The sequence below is a fragment of the Nesoenas mayeri genome (genome assembly GCF_963082525.1).
Source record: "Nesoenas mayeri genome assembly, chromosome: 15".
Lineage (NCBI taxonomy): Eukaryota > Metazoa > Chordata > Aves > Columbiformes > Columbidae > Nesoenas > Nesoenas mayeri.
This window is the reverse complement of record NC_137559.1, coordinates 9,838,974-9,862,838: the sequence shown is the minus strand read 5'-3', so window position 1 is coordinate 9,862,838 and position 23,865 is coordinate 9,838,974. Positions and strand designations below refer to the sequence as shown.

General features: G+C 41.1%; 1 protein-coding gene across 1 annotated transcript in view; it reads left to right on the top strand.

Annotated features, from left to right (window-relative positions):
- The window catches only part of DNAAF8 (dynein axonemal assembly factor 8), a gene marked incomplete at its 3' end in the record, with an annotated part of 87,929 nt that overhangs the window by 50,482 nt on the left and 13,582 nt on the right, over positions 1-23,865 (top strand). Inside the window, exons 18-27 of the mRNA XM_080353977.1 lie at positions 2,052-2,158; positions 5,200-5,351; positions 6,703-6,850; positions 9,709-9,840; positions 11,305-11,499; positions 12,788-13,114; positions 14,738-14,800; positions 16,401-16,454; positions 18,545-18,714; positions 22,716-22,911. Of these exons, the coding sequence (XP_080210103.1) occupies positions 2,052-2,158; positions 5,200-5,351; positions 6,703-6,850; positions 9,709-9,840; positions 11,305-11,499; positions 12,788-13,114; positions 14,738-14,800; positions 16,401-16,454; positions 18,545-18,714; positions 22,716-22,911 (1,544 nt within the window). The remainder of the gene's footprint in view (positions 1-2,051; positions 2,159-5,199; positions 5,352-6,702; positions 6,851-9,708; positions 9,841-11,304; positions 11,500-12,787; positions 13,115-14,737; positions 14,801-16,400; positions 16,455-18,544; positions 18,715-22,715; positions 22,912-23,865) is intronic.

The window sequence follows — 23,865 nt, the reverse complement described above, 5'->3', positions numbered from 1 at the left end:
AGGCTTCAGATGAAGAAGGTTTTTTGGAGGATTATGACAGAAGAGTGTGAAAATGAAGGGTGGCTTATAAACTTTTAACTCTGGCAACCAGTGTGAGAAATGCAATTTAGAAACTAATGGCATAGCAATAGGGTGCCAAAAAGTGCTGGGAACAAGTGAGGTTCAGGAGCCTGGAATCTCACTTTCAGATGGGTCTGGATATGGCTGCAGAGGGAACTGGGCTTTGAAGCTATTGGCTTTTCTCAGCAGAGCAGATGCACATGAGGGAAAGGGGCGAGGGACAGGGAGCAAAGCCTCGGCAGCTCTGTGGAGGTGGGCACTGAGCAGCCCTTGCACGCTGTCTGCACCTGCAGAGGGGCAGAGGGAAGGTGGGATCAGTAGCCTGGACTCTCTTGCACTCCTTCCCTGCACTTCTTCCCAAACCTCTTGGCAGTTTTTTCCGTGATGAAGATGATCTACAGCACAAAACAATCACTTTGCTTCCTGACAATCTTGCAACTTCCTGGGCAGAGACTCAGACCTAAGGGGGTGTGTGTAAATGAAAGGTTCTGCGGCACTTAGAGGTCCCTTTCCTCCAGAGGGTCAGAGCAGGCTGACCTGCAAAGGGAAGAAAAGAGGAACCTGTCTTTTTTTGGCTGCTGAAAGTCACCCCTGCGGTTGTTCCACGCATAGGTAGATCTGTGACTTGAAGCATTTGTTTTACAGTGCTTTATCAAAAGATTCCTTCAAGGAATTTCCACCAACCAAAAGAATGTCAAACTACAGATCTCTCCCTGGCTGTCATGCTTGTCACACAGGCCTGTGCAATCACCTGGGGTGCCAGCCTCTACACAGAGGGGTTTCAAGCCCTGCCATCTCTCTTTAATATTGCTGAACTGAATAAATGGTGCTGTGGTGAAACTCCCCTGCAGAAAGCTCAGACAAGGCCCTGTACCTGCAAGCTCTGGACAGATTTTTAAAGATCCCTTCTGGTGCTGAGTGCAGTGTGGCACACTGTGTCAGTGGCAGCAGACTAGAGGTGAGGTCCTGTTGGCATTTCTGCAGAGTAGCAAAGTGTGCCCTTGTAGAATTAATCTGATGCCTGTGGAGGGACTGTGTGTCAGAGTTCAGTTCTGCTTGGCCATGAACAGTAACTCTCATAATTTTCTCTCTTAAGATTTGAAAAAAATGATTTGATAGAGTTTCATTCTCTTTATTTATTTGTTTATTTTCCTCAGGGATGCTTTTTTCGTCTTACAAAGATGATTAATTCTGCTCCTTTGATATAACTTAGCCAGTCCAGAGTGGTGCTACATTCTAAATAATGCACTTGTCTTTCTCCTAATGCTGGTAATTTGGTCCACTGGGAGGCAAGAATACAAACTGCAACTCAGATTGCAGTTTTCAGATTATACTTGCAAATGCCGTTGTCTCCTGGGAGTGAACAAGCAGGATATATTCCAGTCAACCCCGTGGTGGCAGGGGATGAGGCAGGCAGGTTTGCCTGAGCAGCCTGCACTTCACAGACCTCACCAAACTGTTCCGCAGACCACAGTTTGCATTTTTGTCAGACCCTGGCTTTCAGGATCACACCTTACGTTCACCATGCTGTGATTTGGTCCTTTTGAGTATGCAGGAATGTTGTAGAGGTTTCACTGCCATGAACACCTTTGCCAGACTTGATTGTGCTTGTTGTCCAATGTGAACCTTTAAAATTGGTTAAACTCTGGCTGAAGAACCAAAAGTGAATAGCAATTATGATAAATCTGTGGGCAGGAAAAGCTCTGGTAATACAGCCTAACATATTTCTTGATTCCCAGATTTCCTTGCCAAGCTGGCTACTTTGCATTAGCTGTTTTTAATTTAACATGGAGAGTCTTGCAGGGAACAATATAAAAAGATGTTCAGTGAGAGACGCTGATGCAGCTCGCATCACAGACAGTGTATTGGAATGGATTTTCCAGTAAAGCAGTTTTACCAGAGAAGTTTCTGTGGCCCTGGGTTTGTTGTGGGAAGTAGGTTTCAGTCAGAACTTGGCATAACAGCTTTTAATATTTTTTATTTTTCTTTAGCTCGCAGAGTCCTTTGTCAACTAGGGCAGAAGCAAGTGAAGAAAAGGTTGATCTCAAGGGCATGGTGCTGTCTCGACCTCCAGCGATGCTTGTCTCAACTACCAAAGGTCGGTGTTAGGGAATGAACCTTGAAGTCTTACGGTTATCCTTCAGTGGCAATTTTATCTTGCTCCAGCCCATCTGTTTCAGGCAATTCTGTCTGCCTGGATTGCTCAGTGCTGTGACCTGGGCAGCTCTAGAGCCAGGAGTGAATTTCTCGTGAAACGCTGTTGCCTAAGAAGAAGTGGGCCTGTTCATCAAAGAAATGGCCATGTGAAGACCTAAGAGGCTCCTTAGCCTGCATGTTTATCTGTTTAGGGATAGTCTACCACTACTGGTGAAGAGTTGAATATAATAATAATAGGTATGAAATGGTTAAGCCTTCAGGACAGGACTGACCACACAGCCAGAAAATGAAGCACTTAATGGGGCTAATATTAACTGGATAGCACCTGGCCTGCCCAGATCCCTCTTTTCCCTTTGTAGGTGTAATCTTCCAGCTTCTAAATTCATATCTAGCTAGCAGCAAACTTACTGTGTCCCAGGGAAACCAGACAAGGCATGCAGGCCTTGTAGCCATCTGAGAAGGATCTGTGTGCTACTGGGGTGTCTGCTGTAGCAGGCTAGCATGCTGACAGTCTTCTGCAGTGGGGCCGGACACAGCAGATCTCAGGCACGAGGGATTTTTTTAGACAATGCTATTAAAGCATTGATATCCAGTTTCTACTGTTGAAGGTAGTTTCACAGGAAAAAAACCTGAGGAGTGTGGAAGCTCAGCAGCTGTCAGGGAGATGGCAGAAGGAAAGCAGGATTGTACTGACAATAGAAAGAAGGCACAGAAAATTATATTGCCAAAGGAAAGAACGTATGAGAAAAGAATGAAAGCATAAGCCAAAAAGATGGAAGGAGTGGAAAGTGACAGAAAGAAAATGGAGAAGGTAGAAAGAAAAGTCTCACCTTTGAGATGCTCTTTCGTATAACTGGGCATGTTAACTCAGGTAGCTTGGCAGACAGCCATTGGCTCTGTGTTATTTGGGACTGGTATTGATGGCAGCTGGTTGCTGCTGATGGAATGAGTCACACTTACTGCCTCCCCTTCCTTTTATGGCCATTAATGATTCACTTTGGATGTGGGCTGCTGAGTTACACCACACCACGTTCCATCTGTATTTGGGCTCAGGAAGTCACTTTCAAGCTTTGCTCCTCAGATAGATAACTATATCATGACTCTCAGAAGAGAAACTGAAAATCTGCTCAGGGAGCAGATATCCTAAGATATCCTATGGGGTTTTAAGGAAAGGAAACGTTCACTGACTCCTTCCCTCAGGTCTTCAGCAGGTTCTCTTGGAGACAGAGCGTGCAGAACAAATATACTGCAGCTCCCACCAGGTATATCTGACCCTTCAGTAATGAAAGCTTTACTGACCCTAGCAGGTATTCTTGTTGATTTAGGATATGTGTATGGGAACTTTTTTTAAAGTGTTATCAACTAGAGAGGAACCAAAATCTTACCACCTGCAACCCTAAATTTTGACAGTTCACATGTAATAGATGTGGCACTAATGTCAGTCTGGCTCAAAGCTTGCAAAATTAAAGCTGTAAAGTCAACTAGAAATTTTAGGCAAAGAAACACTCTGCCTGTCCCATCCTTAGTAATAAACACAAGCTTTCCCTTGTTCTGTTGCCGTTGCTTTGAACTACCAGGCTGAGCCTTGGTCAGATTCTTGAGGGAACAGATATCCATATCGCAGTCAAGAACTGAAAGAAACATTCACTGCTGCTAGTTCTGCCCCCAAAAAACAAGTGTAAGTGGGACATAGAGAATAAAATACTCCAACCTCATTGTATCATTTGGTTAGAGCCAAGAGAAATTAATGGGGCAGTGTAGAGGAAACTCATGTAGAAGAAGAATTTGTCTTCAGAGCTTGCTCTTGGCAGGTTGTAGAGATCTGAATGTACATTGTATACAGAAAGAAAAGCTATATTAGGACTATGACAATATAATAATGAAAGTAATGGTAAAAGTGAGACCCAAGATGATTAGAACAAAGCAAAGACCTCAGGTAGATCAGAGGTTTCAGGGAAAAATCTTGAGCTTGTTCTGTGGTACCTAGGATGGGGCTTAGACACTGCTCAGGAGGTCTTGTAGGCTCTTTCTCTTGAACTTGCTCGTAGTATGTGTTGCCACCTTGTTGGCAATGAGTTTGGGGTTCAACTTAAAAACCAGAAGTCTAAAATCCCAAAGTTCTAACCCAATGTAAATTGCAGTTGCTTCTACAGCCTTACCTACTGGGATGAGGGATACAAGGAGAGCATGAGCATCCGGACCTAGTAGATGAGAATTGGGTAGGAGAGAGCAGGCTGGTACCATTATCACGATGACCAAGGACAGGAATGTGTGAAATCACAGATGGTGCCAAAACAAAGAGTGAGGTGAGGTCATGATCAAAGGCTAGTCCAAAGATTTGGGAGCCTGTGCCACAAGGCAAGCTCTGGGGTGAAGGCTGAAGACAGGACTAAAGAAGGAACAAAAGGAAACAGAAGGTAGTGCTGAACAAGACTGTAGAAGCCAGCCACAGGTAGGACCACCAATAATAGCAGAGAGGAATGGCTGGGGTTGCTTCATGCACTTTATAGTGGACAAATTGCCAGTTGGTCTTGTTGACCTTATTTAGTTACTCATCAGTGTGGCCAGATTTGTCAGCTCTTTAGCCCCTGAGGGCACTGCCTGCTGTCGGGGTGCCAGCTGCAAGGGTAAGAGCTCAAACACAGCCCGGCGGGGGCTGGTGCACAGCCAGCATGTGAACTGAGAGCACAAATGCCACAAAGATAGATGAGTAGCTCGTAGCTAGATAGACCTGATGAGACAGACTATTTGGGGTAGATGATTCACATAGATATTAGTGATGATGCCATAAGCTTTTCCATTCTAGATTGGCATTTGACAGTACTCATAATGAGCTGGGTAGAGCAAACAAACAGTAAAACACAGTGTCACCATTTGGGATGCTCTTAAGTTGGAGCCAGCCACTGTGAGAGTTGCGTTACATTGATACCACAGCTTCTGTGGAAATAATATGCTGCTTTTCTTACCCTCTTTTTGATCTAGGGGACATCATTTTGATGGTGTCACCTGTGGTATCTCCTCATGCATACGGTATTGTGATTTCGGTCTGTACTCATCGGGGGTTTGTTCTGCAAGGAATCAGACAGCTGCAGCTTTCACCCAAGCAAGCCGTTGTGCTGAGCATGACAAGTCAGGTACTGGACAGAATGCACAGCTCAGTTGATACCTTGAGCTACCAGTTGTTCTGAAACTAATTATGCTGTGAGCTTATGGGTGTGTGAGCCGACACTCCTCCAGTAAGTGTTCTCAAGGAAACTCAGTCTCTCTTTACTAGGTAGCCAGCACTTGTGTTCTCTATATTCCTGTGACTGGGACTCTGCTTTCAGGGCTGTTTTTTTCTTTAGTAGAAAAATCCCACCAGGCCTCAGCCTCTCACTGAGAACAAAAGTGTAAATTCATAATTGGGCCTCTTCCTGCTAAGGCAAATATGAATTTTACCATTGATCTCAAAATAAGCAAGAGCAGGCAGTAGCCCCATAAACCACAGTAACAATTTCTGATCTGCGAATGTGTATTCAGACCAATAGTCTTCCTCTAACCGACTAATGTTTGATTATGTACTTTCCAGTCCCTCTGGGACTGCTTATGGCCTTTCAGCATGAAGTCTCCTAGTTTAATGCATTCCAGATGAGTTGCAAAAAGATTTTTCCTATTGTCAAAATTAACTTTTTTTCTATTTTTCTCTGAGCCTCTGTCTAACATCACGATAGATTTGAGTTAGAGTACAGCTGGCATTTTGACAAGTCAGCCTAAGGAAACAGCAGTAATCATAAATGCAAGATTTCGGTCAACATTAATGTATGCAAGAAGTCCGATTCTGCACTTCTTACACAATAAATCACCCAGGAATCACGTGACACCTTCTCTTACAAAGGAGTGGACCCCTTTAAGTTATCATACTTAGGGCTGTTTGCTGTGTCAGTCAGTAAATGCATCATTTTGTAAATTAAACTGCATACAAAGCCCCTCTTTTCTGCTTGTTCTATGATCAAGCCTGAGGAATAACGCTGCCTCTGCCCATAATATTTTTGTAGAATAAGCATAAATTATTTATGGGATACTACAGCCTGAATAGCCAAATATTTGGAGTATGCTCCTAAACAGCCATTTAAGACGTTAACAGCAGCAACTATTGATTCAATGTGCTGTTTGGAGCTAAATGTTTCTGAAAAATCATCCCTTCATTTGGGACTCAAGATCATTTTTGCCTCAATGACTTAGGATGGTACCACATATCAACTCAGCTATAACTGTTCTGGTTTTAGTCCAGCCCAGTTGCAAGGCAGAACACTTTTATGTTAAACTTCTTCCCTGAGGTTTAAATTACATTCCTCTGTCTCATGAACAGATGAACATCCAGCTACTGGAAGTTACTATGGCTCAGCTGGAGAGCTGTATCTTATGCCATCATAATTTAGATATTTGCTGGAGCCCTATAGTGATTACATCTGGATTTATTATCTAATCTAACCCTCATTATTTCAGATTTCTGTATTTTGCCCTAGCAAGATTTCAAGTTCACCTGGTACCTGTTCTGCAAGAGGAGAGCTTTCTCCTGAACCACGCATGCACTGTCTCATCTTGTTGCTGAGAAAGGAGAATGCAAGTCATCACGTTCCCGCATTGGTAACAGGTAATGCTTTCACTGCTCAACAGCATTGAAAAGGTTTGCATTTCAGTGTGTGTGAGCTAAACATGAACAGTCTAACCACAGCTGTTACACTGCAGGGAATATTTACTGAGAATATCAGTATATCACTATATCTTATAGTTTTGCTATATGTATCTCCACACCTATGTGTAAATTGGTCACTACTACATATCCAATGGAACAGGTTGATCTTTATCTGTTGATTGATCTTCAGCACTGGAGCCCCCTTGAACTTAGAATCATAGCGTAACTCATGTTGGAAGGGACCTCAGAAGGTCTCTCTTCCAATGTCCTGCTCAACACAGCAGCAGCAATAAATTTGGATCAGGATGCCCAGGCCTTTTTTCACTCAGGTCTTGAAAATCTGCGAGAACTGAGGTTCCCCCACATCTCTGGGCCTTTGTTCCAATGCTTGACCATCCTTATGGGGAGCTGTTCTTCCTTTATGTCAAGTTGAAACCTCATCTTGTTGGAATTTGTGACCCTTGTCTCTTGGCTTCCTGCTGTAAACCTCCATAATGGACCCGGCTTCACCATCTCAATAACCTCCTCTTTGGTGTTATTACACGGAGGGGTAGGGTAGTAAAAATACGTATGTGCCACTGAGCCTGAGGATAGCATCTGATCCTGTCAACCTCAGTCCTGAGTTCTGCATACTTCTGACTCCCAAGCACCTGAACTGTAACTCATTTATATGTAGGTACTGTCAAAAAAGAGACGAATTGCTGTCCCAAATCATCTTACTTGAGTCAGAGCTCTGTTCTGAGGCTCTGGTTCTGGAAAAGTGTTGCTTAGTTTTTTTAAGGAGGAGCTGACATTGGTCTCAAGTGGGGAAGATCCCAGGCAACAGCAGTGATTAGTAGGGAACAAAGAACCTGCCCTGCATGCTGCTTCCTGCTCTGGCAGTGAGCGTGTTGCCTGCAGGAGGAGAGTCCAGTCCATTCCTGAACCTGTTTTCTGCAACGTCCCCTTTAGACACCACTGCTGAGAAGAGGATCACATTTGCTGACCCCTCCATTAACACCACCACACATGATGGAGACATTCATCCACTGCCTGATTACTTCCTTTAATCCATCCACAATAGAAAAGAAAGTTTAGAGGTTTGGAAAAAATGACAATTCAAAAAGTCTTCTGCTTTTTCTCCCGAGACTATCACAGAACGTTCTGAAAACATGTACAGGCACAGCAGATTAATCACAGCAGACTAATTACAGCACTGTGTCACCTGCTGCCTGTAGACCCAAGGAAAGTTGCTCATTAGAGAAGTACAGTTTCTGCCACTTTTCTCACAAAGTGCCACAGATTATGTTTACAGTGTTCATGTTTTGCATAGGGAACTTTCCACTAGATATATATAGGTGGGCACTGGAACAAAGGGTATTCTGGAAAGGTAAAATGTTTTCCCTCATTGTAGAGAGCTCAGATATTTGTTCTTTTGTTTGTAGACGGATTTTGCAAATCCCTCTTCCCGTGTGTTCTATGGTTGCTTCAGAACTGATCTACAGAGATACCTTAGTCCATATCCGGAGCCCTGGAGAGGGGAAGCCAACATTCTTGTCCCATAAGCTTTGATTTGGCCTCTGGGAAGTATAGAATAGCACTAGGATTTGAGGATGGTAAATACCACACTAAAAAATTTTGCATTTGTAATCAATGGCCCTGAAAAGCAGTTACCTCTTCAAGGTCTTGAACCTTGTCCAGTTTTCAAAGCAAGGAAAAATTCAACAATCATTCCTGAAATAGAGCAGATATAGATGTCTTTGAGTAACAGATCTCTGTCTTGAGGCTCAAAGAACATAAACTTTTGTCCAAGCTTTACTTTTTGCCATGCATTGATTTTGAATAAACAGCAGGTAATGCTGCTGTGGCAGCAATGGCACATTTTTTGGTTACTCATGCCACTGAATTTTGAAAAACAGGTAGGTGATTGCCAATGGTACAAGCTCAAATCTCTTGTCAGTTCTGTGTTTGATGTCTAAGGTTTGCCATCAGCCTCTAGCGCTAATAATCCATTTCCCGTGCTACACTGTAGTAAATTTTTGACAGGCTTGTAGAAAGAAAACGTATACAAAGTAATTTTTTAAATAACAAGCCTTTAAAACTGTGGTCTGAAATATTATTACAGAAAGCTGAACTAATTGTTGTGAAAATATACTATATGCCAGTACCTTAATGTACTGCCTGTGTGTAGCCCAGCCTTTTGGAGGAAGAATGGGAACTGAGAAATTGCCAGTTTCAAGCACTTAGTGTCTCTAAAAGTGCTGTGGAATGGGTGTTTTCCAGACTGGGAGTTACAGGAGCAGAACATGATGTTTCTGTTCAGGTTTGTAATCCTACCAGTGACTTTGTGGCCACGTGGTGCTGTGCAGGGTACAGGACACTGGCCTTGCACCTGGGGGTACAAGACACTTTGAGGGCCTGCACTTGAGCACTGGGCTCAAGATTTGTGACTTCTCTCCCTTGGGGACTGCAACTTATTTAAGACACTAACTGTAATTCAAGAGCTGGTAGCATCTTCCATGCATTTGTTCCACATTTCAGTTCATAGCAGGAGTTAGAAAGTAATAGGAACAACTAGGGTGCTGGGCACAAAGCAGAGGTGTCTCCAGAGAAAGCCGTGTTCAAGCCACAATTTTCAACAGCCATTTGCCCTGCTGTAAGTGAATATGATTTGTGGGAGAGGGGATAGTTAAGTTGTGTTTCATGTCTCTTAGGTAAGTTCAGCATGACGCACATTAATGTCTCCGTAATGAAACTGTGGTCAGGTGAATCAAAACATTTGGTATGTTTTCATATCTAACTGCATCACACAACATTTTCTTGTGTTCTATGAACAGGGCTGAGGAATGAACTGGCAAAGCAAGGCCTTCTTAGCAACGGGCAGAGTGGCCTGCCTGCTACCGCTGGGCTGGACCCCTCCATCTGGTTTCATGTGGTTCCTTACACCGAGCCCTTGCTGCAGACACTGGGTAGGTCAAAGCTATGGGAAATGCATTGTTCTTACTTTCATAAGGTCTGACAACCTTATTAGGGGATTTTCCTGAATGAGAAGGACATTACAAATATGCTTATTGTCTATAATAACTTGTTTAGTGTTCTGCTGTCTGTCAATCATAGTAACTCTCTTTGGATGTCTTCTCTTGCTGAGTAATGAATGGAAGAATCAATAGAAAAGTAAAATGGGAATACATTTTTTTAAAGCAAATTAAAAAATATATGGGAAAATATGTTATTTAAATGTGACATGATAACAACCCATTAAGCCTTAAACCACCAACCATAGTTACAAGATTAATATTCATCAATACATATTTTTTAATTTCAAGATAAGTCAAAATATTAAAACGAGATAAGTTGGTGGTTAAGCATGTAGAACTAGAACTTATTGAAGTGATATATGTTGGCAACTGTAGTTTCTTCCATAGGTGCAGAGAAGGCACTTTTTCATTTCACTTTACTCAGATGTTCTTAATTTCAGTTTATACGGTTGAATTCATTTCAGTAACTCAATCATTCAAAGCTATGAAACTGATAGGACTTGAAAAAACAAGTAAATATGTTTTCACATTCAGTATGACTCAAATGGGTGGGAGAGTCTTAAATCTACTAGTTCTATATACTTGGAGGTCACAGTAATCAGATGTTTATTTCACTAACTACAGGTAGTGTTTTCTTGGTTATTTGGCAGATTAATATAGCTAAATTAATGTATTTATTTTAAATGTTGAGTATCAGAATTTTAAATTGAAGTATATTGCTCTCCAAAACCAAAGTAACACTACATCGCAAGGAAAAACAGTAATCAAATGGATGTCATTCACAATTTTCTGCTATTATGAAATGATAAGATGTAAGAATAGCTAAGCAAATAGATGCAATCCGTACAATTACTTAAATAATAATTTAGTGAAACAGTGTGGAATCAAACATAAGTTTCTGATGGGCTAGGGATTCTGCAGGCTATACTGTCCCTGATAGGACCATGAGTATATGGACAATATTGTAACAGACCCCATCTAGCCCTCGATTGTATGCTGTGTAATCTTCTAGAAAGCAAAATGAAATATCAAGTTAATGTGCAGTCAGTCATTAGTTATCAATCTGGAATTGACTCCTGAAATAATTTTGGTATAGATCTATCAACTCTGTTTTATAGTGTGAATAAGGCTATCAAAATTAGGACTGAATAGATTTGCTTTATGTGGCAAAAAGTAATTCAACTTAAGGAGTGTGACTAATTAATAAGGGTTGGCTGTGATACTGCTCCTTGTGCATGGTTGTTTTTCTGGCCATGCTGAGCTGCAGTGTGAGGAGCAGTATCACAGCGAGGCACTGGCCTTTGCTCAATCAAGAACTGGTTGGTTCCTTCACACTAAAAAAGACTTGAGATTTATTTTTGTGGGGTAACTTGTTTTGGTGATCTCCCTGGGTAGGAGGAAACCTCAGTGCAGTGCCAGACCCCCATAACATTCCTCTGGATCTTTTACGCAATCGAACGTATGCTTCCGACCCTGACATGGAGCAAGTTGTCGTGCTGACGCTGGTTGGAGTGGATGCTATGAAGAATGCCGGAGAGCTCCTTCACCAGATCCTTCTTCCTGGGGACAGGAACCAATCTCAGAGTGCAGGTGATCGCAGGTCTTGGGGAGATCAGCAGAGGTTTGTCAGGAAAGGTTTACCATGTTTAGCTATTTTTATCATAGCAGAAACATTATGAAAAATGTGGTAGAAGGGGCCTCAGGAAGGAAGACGGGTTTCTTGTCTAAAGAACTGTAGAATTTATCATGGCTAGTCAGTCATAGACAAGGCCACTTTTCATAATGCAAACAGCTCAGGTGGGCATCATTTTCTTCAGAGAGTGTCACATTAGTTCAAAAATGTGCTTAGGTTTACTAAACCTTTTATGTAATCCAGAGCGTTGTGTCTCCCGTAAGTACTGGGAGATAATACTGCTGTGTAACTGGGGCACAGCAACAGGAATTCAGAAGTCGCAAACTCTGTTCTGTCCACTGACATCCTTTGCAAGCAGAAGAAAGAGACTTCACCACTTCATGCTTGTTTTCTCATGCACAGAGGAGGAATAATGACACCATCCCCTGTGATAAATGCTTACAAATGCATGAAGAGCGCTGTGAAGTACTGAGCAGGATAATGACTTTATATAATTTCATGGTACAGATTGCATCAAAGTGTAATAATACAGGAAGTGTACCAACAAAGGGCAGAAGTCTGGCACTGTCTTATACCATGTTGTATCCTACTCTCTTACTGTAATAATATGGAGTAAATTCTGTATGACAGTAGGTGAGGAGGAGATTCTAGCTGACAAAAACTTCTAGAAACTTGCACTCATGGACTAAGGCCCTAAATATTTTGCTACATTGGAAGAAAGACTACTTTACAAACACAACAACATTTAAACTACTTTAGAGACAAGTCAGCATTAAATTGTAGCTTTTTACTGTAATGAATATAGCTTACAATGAAATGTTATGAGAGCTGGTAAAGGATCTATAATTTTGGATTATATTGTGTCAAACCACATTGTTATCAGTGTATTCTCAGTGTTTCCCTTTCAACTCTTCTCCATTAGCTGTGTTCTCTAATCAAATCATGGCACTTATTCTCTGTGGCTCCCTGTTGATTACCCAGATAGCCCATTTTTTGTTTTCACTGTAATGTAATTTCCTAGCATTTGTATCTTGTGGGTTCTCCCAGTATATATCTGCATTATGGTCCATTTTGGATGCAATAGGGGGTAAAGTAAAAGCAGCTTTGGAACTTGTTGTCTAGTTAAAAACAACAACAACAAAAAAAATCAATGTGAATGTAGAACACTTGTCTCCAAAGGCAAACGCAGCTTCTATGAAACACATGCTGTCAACTGACGCTAAACAGATTTCTCTTGACTTGCAGAAAGACCCGATTCGGGATTTGAGCTCCTAGGTCTGAAGTGGTTGCCCCATCTAACTGGACTTCAGGCCAGAGAAATAACCCCCTTTGAGGCTGGAGATACTTCCTGGCAAAGAAGCCTTGATATACTGATGTCAAGCCCAGTCCTTGTGTGTGCATTACGGCGGATCAATGCCTTCAAAGTTCTCGCAGATGCATTGAAGAGATTAACGCAATGCAGGGAGAAGCCAAGTGAAAGTGGCAGTCTTCTACAGACAGTAATGGCCTTGACCCCAGAGGTGACATTCAGACAAGCCATCTTCTTCTTCACAGAGACAGATTTTGTAACTGGTAAGACATGTTTTTACCATTTATGATGTCTTCAGGTGTAAGGTGCTTGGAGATTTCTTAAACTTGGACAAAAGAATCCATTGCTATGGGTTTCTCAGGCACAGGAAAACTTAATGATTTGGGGTTAAATTCCATGCTTGGCTGAATAATGAGGAGGGATATTAAATCAGCAGGAGCTGGGTGAGGTGTTCTGCAAGATGGCCCATTAATTTAATGTGGCTATGTATGGCCTGGTGCCCTTTCTGAAGATCTCAAGGTGCTCCATAGATACTAAAGAGATATTATAGCAGTTTGCAGGACCTATACATAATACTATGCATTTTGTCTCTGTTTGTAAGAGAAATTGGGAAACAGAGGCCAAGATCTGTCTCACCTAAATGTGGGCACCAGATTGCAACACCTACATTCTTGAGGCTAGATTCCCCAACTTTGCTGCTGTACTCAGACAAAGTTAGTACCAATCTGCAAGAGCTGAAGAAAGCAGATATCTTGAGCCTTTTTTTTTTTAATTCTAGAAGAGAATGAAGAGCTCATGAGGAATGGAGACCTTTGTTGTCTAATTTCAATGATATATGCTAGCATTGATATTTTAGCATAGTAAACCTGCTGCTTTCTGCCTGTAGCAATAAATGTGTAGCCACACCTAGTTAAACTAAATCACTGTGCAGACTGTAGTGTTACTGATATCGGTCGCTTTTGAGCAGCAGAGAATGAGCTCCCACTGTTGTCTTCTAATGTGAAATATATTGGCATATCACCTCCATTCTTGAGGAAGCCTGACTCCTCACACCTAAAGATAAACTGTTCTGAGCCTGATGATTTCTGATCATTCAGAAACAGAGATAAATCAAGACTGTGGTAACACCGTGTATCAACTGAGGAGAAGTGACACAGTTCCAGAAGTGCATTCATGCTTTGTAATTTATAGCTCTTCTCCTATCTTTTTGTGGGGAAGAAAGGTCCTTTGTTGTCAACACAAACTTAAGATACTTGTGTCAAACACATAGTGCTTATGTAGCACTGGATTATAAATTGACTTTACTGAATAGAAAGAAGAAAATGTGGTGGTGTCAGGAAAATGGTATTCGTTCTAGTCTCACAAAAGTTAGATTTGACAATGAACTATGTGGGTGTTTGATGTCAGACTGGAGAGGAAGAAGAGGAAGCCTTCAAAAAAGAAGGCATCAGACACCTTAAATTACTGTATAAAGCTATAAGAATTCATGCATTGCTGCCCTTCATTAGAATTATCTTGAGATTTAAAAATGGGATAAGAGGAAAACAGAACTGTGAGATCAGTTTATCGAGGGAGGTTGTAATCACAATGCCAGCCTTTCCCACCAAAGCCATTGTCAAGAACATAGGAGCATAGCTGAAGCATGACTTCAGCATCCTGCACTCTCTCCTTTTCAAAGTGATTATGTTTTTTTCCTCCTATTTTTGTTGTTGTGGAAGGAATGGAGAGGTCTCTGTGCTAGAGAACAGCTTTTCAGTATTTTGCAGCTGGTCAAACGTCTGCCATTTCCCTTGCTAAATAAAGTTGCCTTCATCACACCCTGCCTCAACAAACAGTGAAGGTCCCCATCTGTGAATTCATAAAAATACATCTCCTTCCTTTTACAGATGCAGAACACTGCCCTGCTATGAAATACCTGCCACCACCTAGCAAGAGGTCCAGGGCTGAAGGTAAGATCAGAGGTGTGCACCAGTTGCTTCTTGGATAAAAAAAAAAATAATTTCATAGTCTTAAAATAGATTGAAGAAACCTATAGCTCCATGTCTTCTGCCATAGTCATCAAAATGAGATTAGTAAATCTTTGGTTAGACATCATAATCCCAAGCAATCAGGAAGGAAAGGCCAGATGGGTCTGCTTTGTACTGGGGTAAGGTGGTAGTACTGCACCATTCTGCGCAGTTCTGGGCATATCTGGATGACCTGCCTGAGGCTGGTGTGGGATGTAGGCTAGAAGAGTAATTAATGCCAGCTCTTTAGTAGCCCTTTTCAGATTTAGATCTCAAAGAAGTTGAGTTTCACTGTGTTTTAAGGAGGGATGATTGAAGCCTAGAAGGGTGAAATGTGTTGATTGCCATTGTCCAACAACTGAGTGACAGAGCAAAATGCACATTTCCTACATCTCAGACAGGGACTCTGTTCTTTGCATCACAGTGCCACCCCAGTCACCACATGCTTCACAGATCCTAGAAGTTCTTTCAAATAACTCAAATACTAATGAAAAAAATGGTGCTGGGAGGATGTGAGCTAAAGAATTACAACTTCTATATGTACTCTATTATTCCAGCAAAATAAAAGAAAGACATGTGGGAAAAGAAAAAGGTCTCAGTGAAAGAAAAGAACACTTTGACTAGATACCTTCCAGATACATTGCTCTGGGAAATAGAAATACATGGAATTCAGACAGGAATAAACACAAAAGAATGGTAATGATTTTGTTTTGGTGAACAGATTTTAGTTTTCTGTTATCTACCTTGCATGTCATACTGGTTGAAGTTGCCAATCACTAGAAAAGGAAGTCCTTTATCAATCTGATGAAAGTTTCTCCTCATTGTGCCCCAATCCTAGATAACTTCTCAATTCTTACATGCCTTGAAGTGCCTTAAATTTTGCTCACCTCTCCAGGTCACTGCAGGTTTTACGTTAGACTGAGGAAACGTTACTATATAGGCTTTTGTCGTAAGTTCTGACTCACCAGACTCCTTTTTATCACTCGGCTCTTATGAAGAACCACTGAAGCGATGATTCTGTGCTGCTTGGGGAATGTCAGTGAGGTTTTATCAGAAGAGCTGAGGAAAGGACTGAACAACAGATCTGATCTCAATAGACGTGTAGTCACAATACATAGCCCTCCTTTGCTTCCAAGAGCACAGGAGGGGACATTAAACAAAACACCTGAGCTCCTCAGACTTACACTGGAAACACGGCAGCTTCTAACTAAACTGAAAAATTGGGAGCACAAAGGTAGCTTAAAACCACCATTACCCACTCCCTGAAAGACACAGAAAATGTAACCAAGATTCAACATGATTTAGTACTTGGAGTCCTTTTTGCTCTATGCTATTGGTCTTACTGGAGAAATGGTGAGTAAGTCATCTTCCAAGGTGTCCCTATACACCTGAAATGAAACACATGCATGTCCCAGTATAACATTTAAAAATAACAGTGTGTTGTTGCACTGTTGGGTGCATTATGTGAGGATGGTAACAGAATTCTCAAATGATTGTCCCAGAACATGTGTACCAATCAAATCTATCTGCTTTTCTTATTTAGTGGGAGCAAGCCAGAGATGCCATGCAGAATCCCTGTTTACCTACTTGCAAACAGGTGAGAGAAGAGCAAATGGAAAAATGTGATTTCATAACAGCTTTGTGGAATTAACTTGTCTAGATGTACCAACCAAAAATAAGCAAAAGGGTTAAAGCAACTCCTTCCTTAGGCTCAAATACAGGCAGTGATATGTGCTCTTTTTTAAGCATGCCAGGAAATCTGGTATTTGCTTCTCTTGAGTTCACACTTATTTTAAGCCACACACATCTCTAAAGTATTGTATATAAATAGTATATAAAATACACAGTATTTTTCACAGTTACACAATGAAATCAAAACCTATGTAATAATTTTGTTGGGAAAAAGTCATTGGCTGTGAGAAAGGGATCTAAAAATATTCCAAAGTGGAAAACCAAACCACAGACCAGACAACTTGGGCAAAACTGGAAAGGTCACTAAACAGGCAGAACTGGAGATGGATATAGGGCATGTTTGAGGTCTGCTAAGCAGTCACCTTTGGTAATTAATGATCAATAGACACTGTTCCATTGATAGATAGTGGTATTTTCTCTAACAGTTGTTACTCATAATCACCAAGGAGAGAAAACCACCTCTAGGTGGCAAGGTCTTCTCCCTGTTTATGATATTTGGTTTTGACCAAACCAAGATGGCAAAGTGACATAAGACAAATCCCTCCTGAAATGTCTAAAGCACATAAATATGCAGCATGTAGTGATTCACATACCACAAGAATGAGAATGTTTGCCCAGAAACATAGCAGATGGTGAATAAAACAACTTGAGGACAATGAACGCTCATGTAATGGTATACGGGTTGAGATTGCTGTTCTGTATGCGAGCAGCTGAGTGGATCCAAGCAGCTTGCAGGCTGTTGCTATGGCACTTAAACCTTTCTATTCAAGAATGATGCGAGGAAAATAGCAGATCTTTACTAGAAGGGTTCCCTGAACAATAAGGGTTAAGTTTCCATATCTAGTGTGGGGGTAGTAATCTTGCTTTTTATTTTTGATCCCATATTTTTCTCTCATAAACCAGCAACATACATCTTGCCATTTGAAAATAACAGTATGCATTAAATTATATGTAGCATTGTTGCTGCTTTGTTGCATTGACATCTGCATAATTAGTAGTGAGGTGCACAGGAAACATAAAATGACATTTTATGTACACAAACAGATAATCATGGATCAATTTTAGCAGCCAGCAGTACAGTTACCTCATGCTTCACGCTAATTGCCATGGTTAGGCACCAGCAGTTAATGGTCCTAGCTGACTGGTTCCAACACCACAGTTGCCAGTAAATCTTCAAAGGATATTATTAGGATAAAATGGTAACTATATTCCTAGTAATAAGGTACTTAGGTTAGTGAAACTAATAACTTGAAAATGCTGTCATTTAAAAATGAAATTTAGGTATTTTCTGCTTTTTAGTACATTTTGTATCATTAGACAGCAAAACTATATTGGTCTCTTGTTTTCTGTTGCTCATAGCACAGCAAGTGCTGCACCTGGCTGGCAGCTCTGCTGGGAGAGCTTTGTCGGTAACAAAAAGTTTTTGCTGAAATTTCAGTTTTAGTAAACGCATTCTATTTGTAATAGGTTTAGAACATTAATTGGGACCTGTCATACTTGTTAGTGCCTCTGTGAAATGTAGCTCTAACAGAGAGATACAGAACACAGGGAGATAAACTGTGAGTAATAAGAATTTAATAACTGCCTCAAGGATTATATCACATAATCACTACAGTTCACATGAAAAATGTAAAAGGAAATATTTTATCCCTCTTAAAACATTAATCTATAATATAAAGGGTTCAGTCTTATCCTACAGACCTGCCACTAAACTTTTTGGACTCAGAGCAGACTTCCTGAAAAAAAAATCTACGAGCCTAGGCAGCTTTAGATATATTTTTAAACTAAAAATTAAACAAATCAAAACAAAATAAAATCATATATGCACAGATATTTTTAATGGACTTGTTTGGTTCAAATTTTTGTGAACTTCATGCCAGCTTTTGGATAACCCTCTTCTACAGATGTCTGTCCAGGCTAGTAAACAAATATCGCTGTATGTTTTACCTCCATTTTTAGGAGAGCTCTGGGTTTCACTGGTGTGCTTTGTTACAGGAGCCCAGATTCTTTGCACAGTGCTGCTGATCAAACCTGGTGCCTGGAGCCACAGTCTTGCAAGGATCCTCCGAAAACTTGACCTAGAAAAATTCAGAGTCGTTGGGATGAAACACATAAACCTGGAACCAGACGTTGCCTTAGGACTCCTTTCTTCTGAAGTGAAACAGGTTTGTTAAGAAACTGGTAGAAACTGGCTTGGGGTCAGAGTGGGGAAGTATGTTAGCAAGTGAAAAATCCATTCCTGAAAAAAACAATAATTCCCATCCGGGATTTGTGAGTTGTTGAAGTGAACTATATAGCACAATCAGATCTGTACTGGCAGCAGACACAAAGCAAGCTGACATGCTGACGGTTTCTTTTATCGCATGCCATAAAGAAGCAGACCTGGTTTCTCTAAAACAAAAGTTTGGAAGATACAGGCAATACAGACCTCCCAGGAATTTGTGTTGTCGCTAATTTGCAATGCTGACTCTAACTGCAAAACAGGTGTTGTCTCCGTCTTCCCCAAGGTCATTCCAGGTAGGGCACATCTGAGGAGCACAACACACCCCCTGCACGTGTGTCTGCCTCTCCTTCCATGTGTTTGAACCTGGGAGCAGGGAAACATTCATTGCACTGCCAGAGGATCTATACCTCTGGAGCCCTGTTACCTTATATTACATTATATATACAGCTGAATCTCTGTTCCAGGAGGCATGTGTTCAAGAGTCTATAAAAATGACCTGCAAAGAGAAAAAATTGAGTTAGTGTCATTTCTTATGTCTAATAGGCAATAAAGAGGGTTCTTAAATCTTGAGGTGTTAAAGGTTTTTGTTATCTAAAACTAGATTTATGTTTTTGCTCTTTTATAGCATTAGAATTTTTTTTTCCCAAACTCAAATATTCTGAGATGAATGTAAAGATACTGAGAAAGCCAGGAAACTGAAAGCTGAGCATTTTAGAGGAGTTTAATTATGTTTGTCCCCTTAAACAATACAAAAACCCCCAAACAACAACAACAAACCCACAACAACAAACAAGCAAACAAAAACACACAGAAAAAACCCTACCCAACCTTGTTATTTGACTACTTTCATGAAGACATTTAACCAATTAACTTTGACAGAAAACAAGCCTTTAAAATTGATATTGCACTTGAGTTAGGTCAGGAGGGTTTATAGCACACTCTCATATAGAAATTTCTAACAGAGGCTTCCAGAAGAAGATGGGAAGGTGTCAGGAGAGTGCTCTAACATAACAGTCAGTTGACAACAATTAATACTTTCTGCACGATAGCAAAGCAATGGAGCACAAGCAGTTGATTTTTAAATATTTACAGACCACTGGTAAGACGGATATAGTGGCTATTAGAGTTGATGGGGAAGTGCTTTCCAATATGGCTTTTAATCGTACAACTAGCTACAAAAATGCTTAGTTGATCATCTGAAACAGAAAACATTTTAAAAAAATCCAAATGTCTACCTCGGGAAGTAATGTAGATATGTGTGGGATAAATCTGAAGAGAGGTTGTTTCATAAAAATTTTCTCTTGTTTTTGGAGTTCTCTAACACACTAGAGCAGCTGTTGAGCGTTGATTTAGTTTCCTTGAAGAGCTGGTGACTAAGGAGTTTAAAAATTACAAACTATCGGGGTTTTGTTCACGGAAAAAAATGCAGGTTTTGAAAGTGAGAAAGCAGAGATAATAGTCTGCCCCTGGCAAGGGGGAATGGACAGTAGGAAATGCTTTCTGCAGTACAGGGCCTCCTTTTCATTTTTAGAACACATCTAAACGCCTTTCACTCATGAGGGCTGAAAAAGCCTGAGCTCCCAAGATAAGTAGATAGATTTTCAAAAAGCCTCAGCATGCTTCAGGGACTGGGTTATTTTGAAAATCTGGCTTGTAAGCATTACAATGGCAGCTGGTGGGGGCAGAACTCTTTCACAGCTGAATTTCATGTAAAGCATTTGAATTGATGTTCATTGTTGATCTGTTTCTCAGTTTAGGGTGCAATGGGATACAGTGCTGTTTTTAAAATGGGGGTCTTAATATGGGGACAAATTGCTGAAATTTAGCATCTTCTGTTGAAGAACATGAAGCCAGTGTGTCTGACCCTTCTAGGAATTCTGCCTAGGGCTTTTTCTCTCCTTACCCAGAGCCTGGTCCAAAATCAATCTCCAAAAATCTCTAGAAAACTCCTACGTGTTCTGCAATGTGCCAGTTTGTTTTGTGTACATAGTACTTGATAGCAGAATTGGGTTTTATTCTCTGGTAGCAAGACTACCTAGCATTTTCTTCCTCTTTCAAATGTATTATTTACATGCAGGCTGACAGAAATCCTCAGCAACACGATTTCAGATGCATGATTACTTTTTCAACTTAAATACTAACATTCAGCTTCTAAGTAGCTTTTGGCATACAATAAATAATGGATTGGTCTGTTGAGGTTACCCAGTCACAGGAGCCATGATAATACTTTTTATCTGAAGTTTAATAATAATTTTTTAAAAATAAAGGTCAGGTAAATAGTGCTGACATTGTCTGCTCAGCTCCTAGCGTGACCTGATTGTGTTCAGATGGTGAGAAGCGATGGCTCCCGAGGGAGCTCTGCCTGGGGAGGATGTATCTCCTTTCTGTGCTTACCCAGCAGATCCAGTCCTGCAGAGATCTGTGGGTTTGGACACTAGCTATAAAGCTTGATTTTATAACAGGACCTGATCATTCTGTTGAGGATTACCTGATACAATTACCTGCAGTAGCAGATCGCTGGACTCAATAACTTGACGAATTCCCTCCAGTCCTATCTTGTGATTCTAAATGGAGAGGCAGAAGGACAATTTTGCTGCTTTTTAATCCCGTTAGTCCTCCCGAGCCAGCACACAGCTGGAGCTTCCTCTCCGTCTGCATCACCAGAATTACTCACTGAATTCAAGTCAGCTGCACTCATGCAATCTCACCACAACTGCTGGGTGTCAGTGAGGACACGGTTTGAAGACGGTGCAGAGGCAGGATGTAAATAAAGGCATCATTTGGCTGGCAGAGTCTAGAGCAGATGTGAGGATGTATCAGAAGGAAAGAAGTCACCTTAACTCACTGACACCACCAGTAGCAATTAGAAACAACATTGTCTTTAACTCAAAGTCTGCACCTTTTCTGGGGAACAACTGAAAGAAAATGGAGGCAAAAGGGGTTTGTTATGTGGATCTAAAAGCACTGTTTAGAAGCTCTGGAAGAAAAACATTTTGTTTATTATGGTTTGTTTAGCAGAAAACATGTCTCTGAACATTTTCTTTTGCATGTGTTTCTGCCATGGATGAATCTTGGTATGTTCTATCCAGTCCTTTTGAAAGTTTTCATTAAGTCATGATCACTGTTTTCTGAGAAGGCCCTTAGAAAAGTGGACTATATACATATTTTTTAAGCTGACAAAAATTCTCATGCAAAAAAGGTTTAATTTTGTATTATACAGAGCAGAATGAATGTCAGAATTTTGTAATATATAATGACATGCTGAAACTCTTCATCCTCATCTAAACAGAGCTGTGTTCTCCCAGGAGAGCCTGTGAAACTTTCCTGTATGTTTTGCATGTGCAGTCACGCGATGGGACTGAAATCCCAGGAGTTCCTTTGCTCTGGGTTTCCATAGGGTGGGAGGCTTGACAAACATCACAACGTGGATCGCATCCCTTACATAACTGACCAATTTAAGAACAGGGGGACTTTCTCATGGATAATTTTTCATTTTTAAATGCAGGAGAGAATATAAGGATTGAGCCAATGGTTTTGAGTTTATAGCCTACTTCTTAGAAATACAGTTTAGAAGGGATGCAAGTGAGAGACGATTTGGGTCAAAGTCAGTGAATGGTTTTGTATGATAGAAAAGTGAAAGAGGCCTTGAAGTATTTTATCTCTGTATTTTTAAGTGGCACGGTGGGATGTTTTTTCAGAAATGTTTTATCTAGAGAATTGCCACACTCTGGTGCTTTTAGAAAGGTTCAAAAATAGAATTAAAACCTACAGGGGGCTGAATGATGATTTGCACATATATTGCAAAGAGGAGAAAAAGCAGGGTAGTGGCAGATCTGTTTGCTTCAAACTGGGATGGGTCTAACCAAAGGAAAGCTGGGATGAACCCTGCACTCACCAACACCGCTCATTATGACCTGTTGCCTCTCTGTTATTTCTTTTCAGGATCCTGCTGTTTTAGAAGCCCATTGCACCTACCTTACCTCGGGCACTGCTCTTGTACTGTGTCTTCAGAGACCAAACGCTGTGAAGAAGCTGATAGATTTACTGGGGCCAGAGGATCCTAAACTAGCCCAAGCACTAGATCCATCCCTCTGGAGGGCTCAGTATGGCATCAGCACAGTCCAGAATGGATTTTATGGTAGGTTTTTGTAAAAGAAATGTCTGAAGTCTTAGATATGCTAATGGAAAAACAAATATATTAAGTCCTGTTACCTCTTCCATTGTCAGTACAGACCTAGCCTTGGCAGGCAGTAGAGACCATTATTCCCTAGAAAGCTTTCATTGTTTTCTTGGTGGCTGAGTATGTCTCAAGCTATGAAATATTCTCCTAGAAGATATATTTAAAAAAGGTTTATTCCCAGAACAGCCCTAGATCTGTCTTCCATCAGAACAGATTTCCTTTGATCTCTTTACTGCTTGGTCATTTTGTACTTTTAGCTTGGTTATTTTGTAATTATCCCCAAGAACCCATCTGTCTTCTATCTGCTGTGAGTCCCCTCCTGATAACTTCATAACCCATTGGCCAACTGCAACCAGATATCACAGAGGGATAAAAGACTCCAAGACACCAAGTCTCCTGTAACATCTCAACACATTCATGTCTGGCTGGAGAGAGGTGATCAAAAGTTCCTCTCACTGAGGAAAGCAGGTAAACTTGGCTGTTTTCCATTCGGAGAGGCTCTTGCCAGCTGGCACACCAGCTAGTTGGCATCCTCTGTGTGCCGAACCAGTCCCAGCTCATCCGCCAGCAGGACAGGAACCAGGATGTTGCAGTGTGTGGGGTGGGCGGGTGGGCTGGGAGATGACCCAGAGTGTGGGGGGAGTATGGGAAGTATTGATGGAGAGAGCAGCCTATGGAGAACAAAGGGTATTGCTGGAGGGGGTCTGGGCTGTTGCCCCAAGGAGGGAAGGATGCATTTCAAAAATTCATAAGGAATTAAGCATCATTGGTTCACTGCCCTTTAATTGTCTTGTACTTTGAGCAAAGTGAGAGTAAAATGTTGCCAACTTTGGGAGCATTTGTGTCCTCTGTAATGGCATCAATGATGTAAACAAGGAAGATTTGACAGGGAGGTACATAAAGGATACTGCA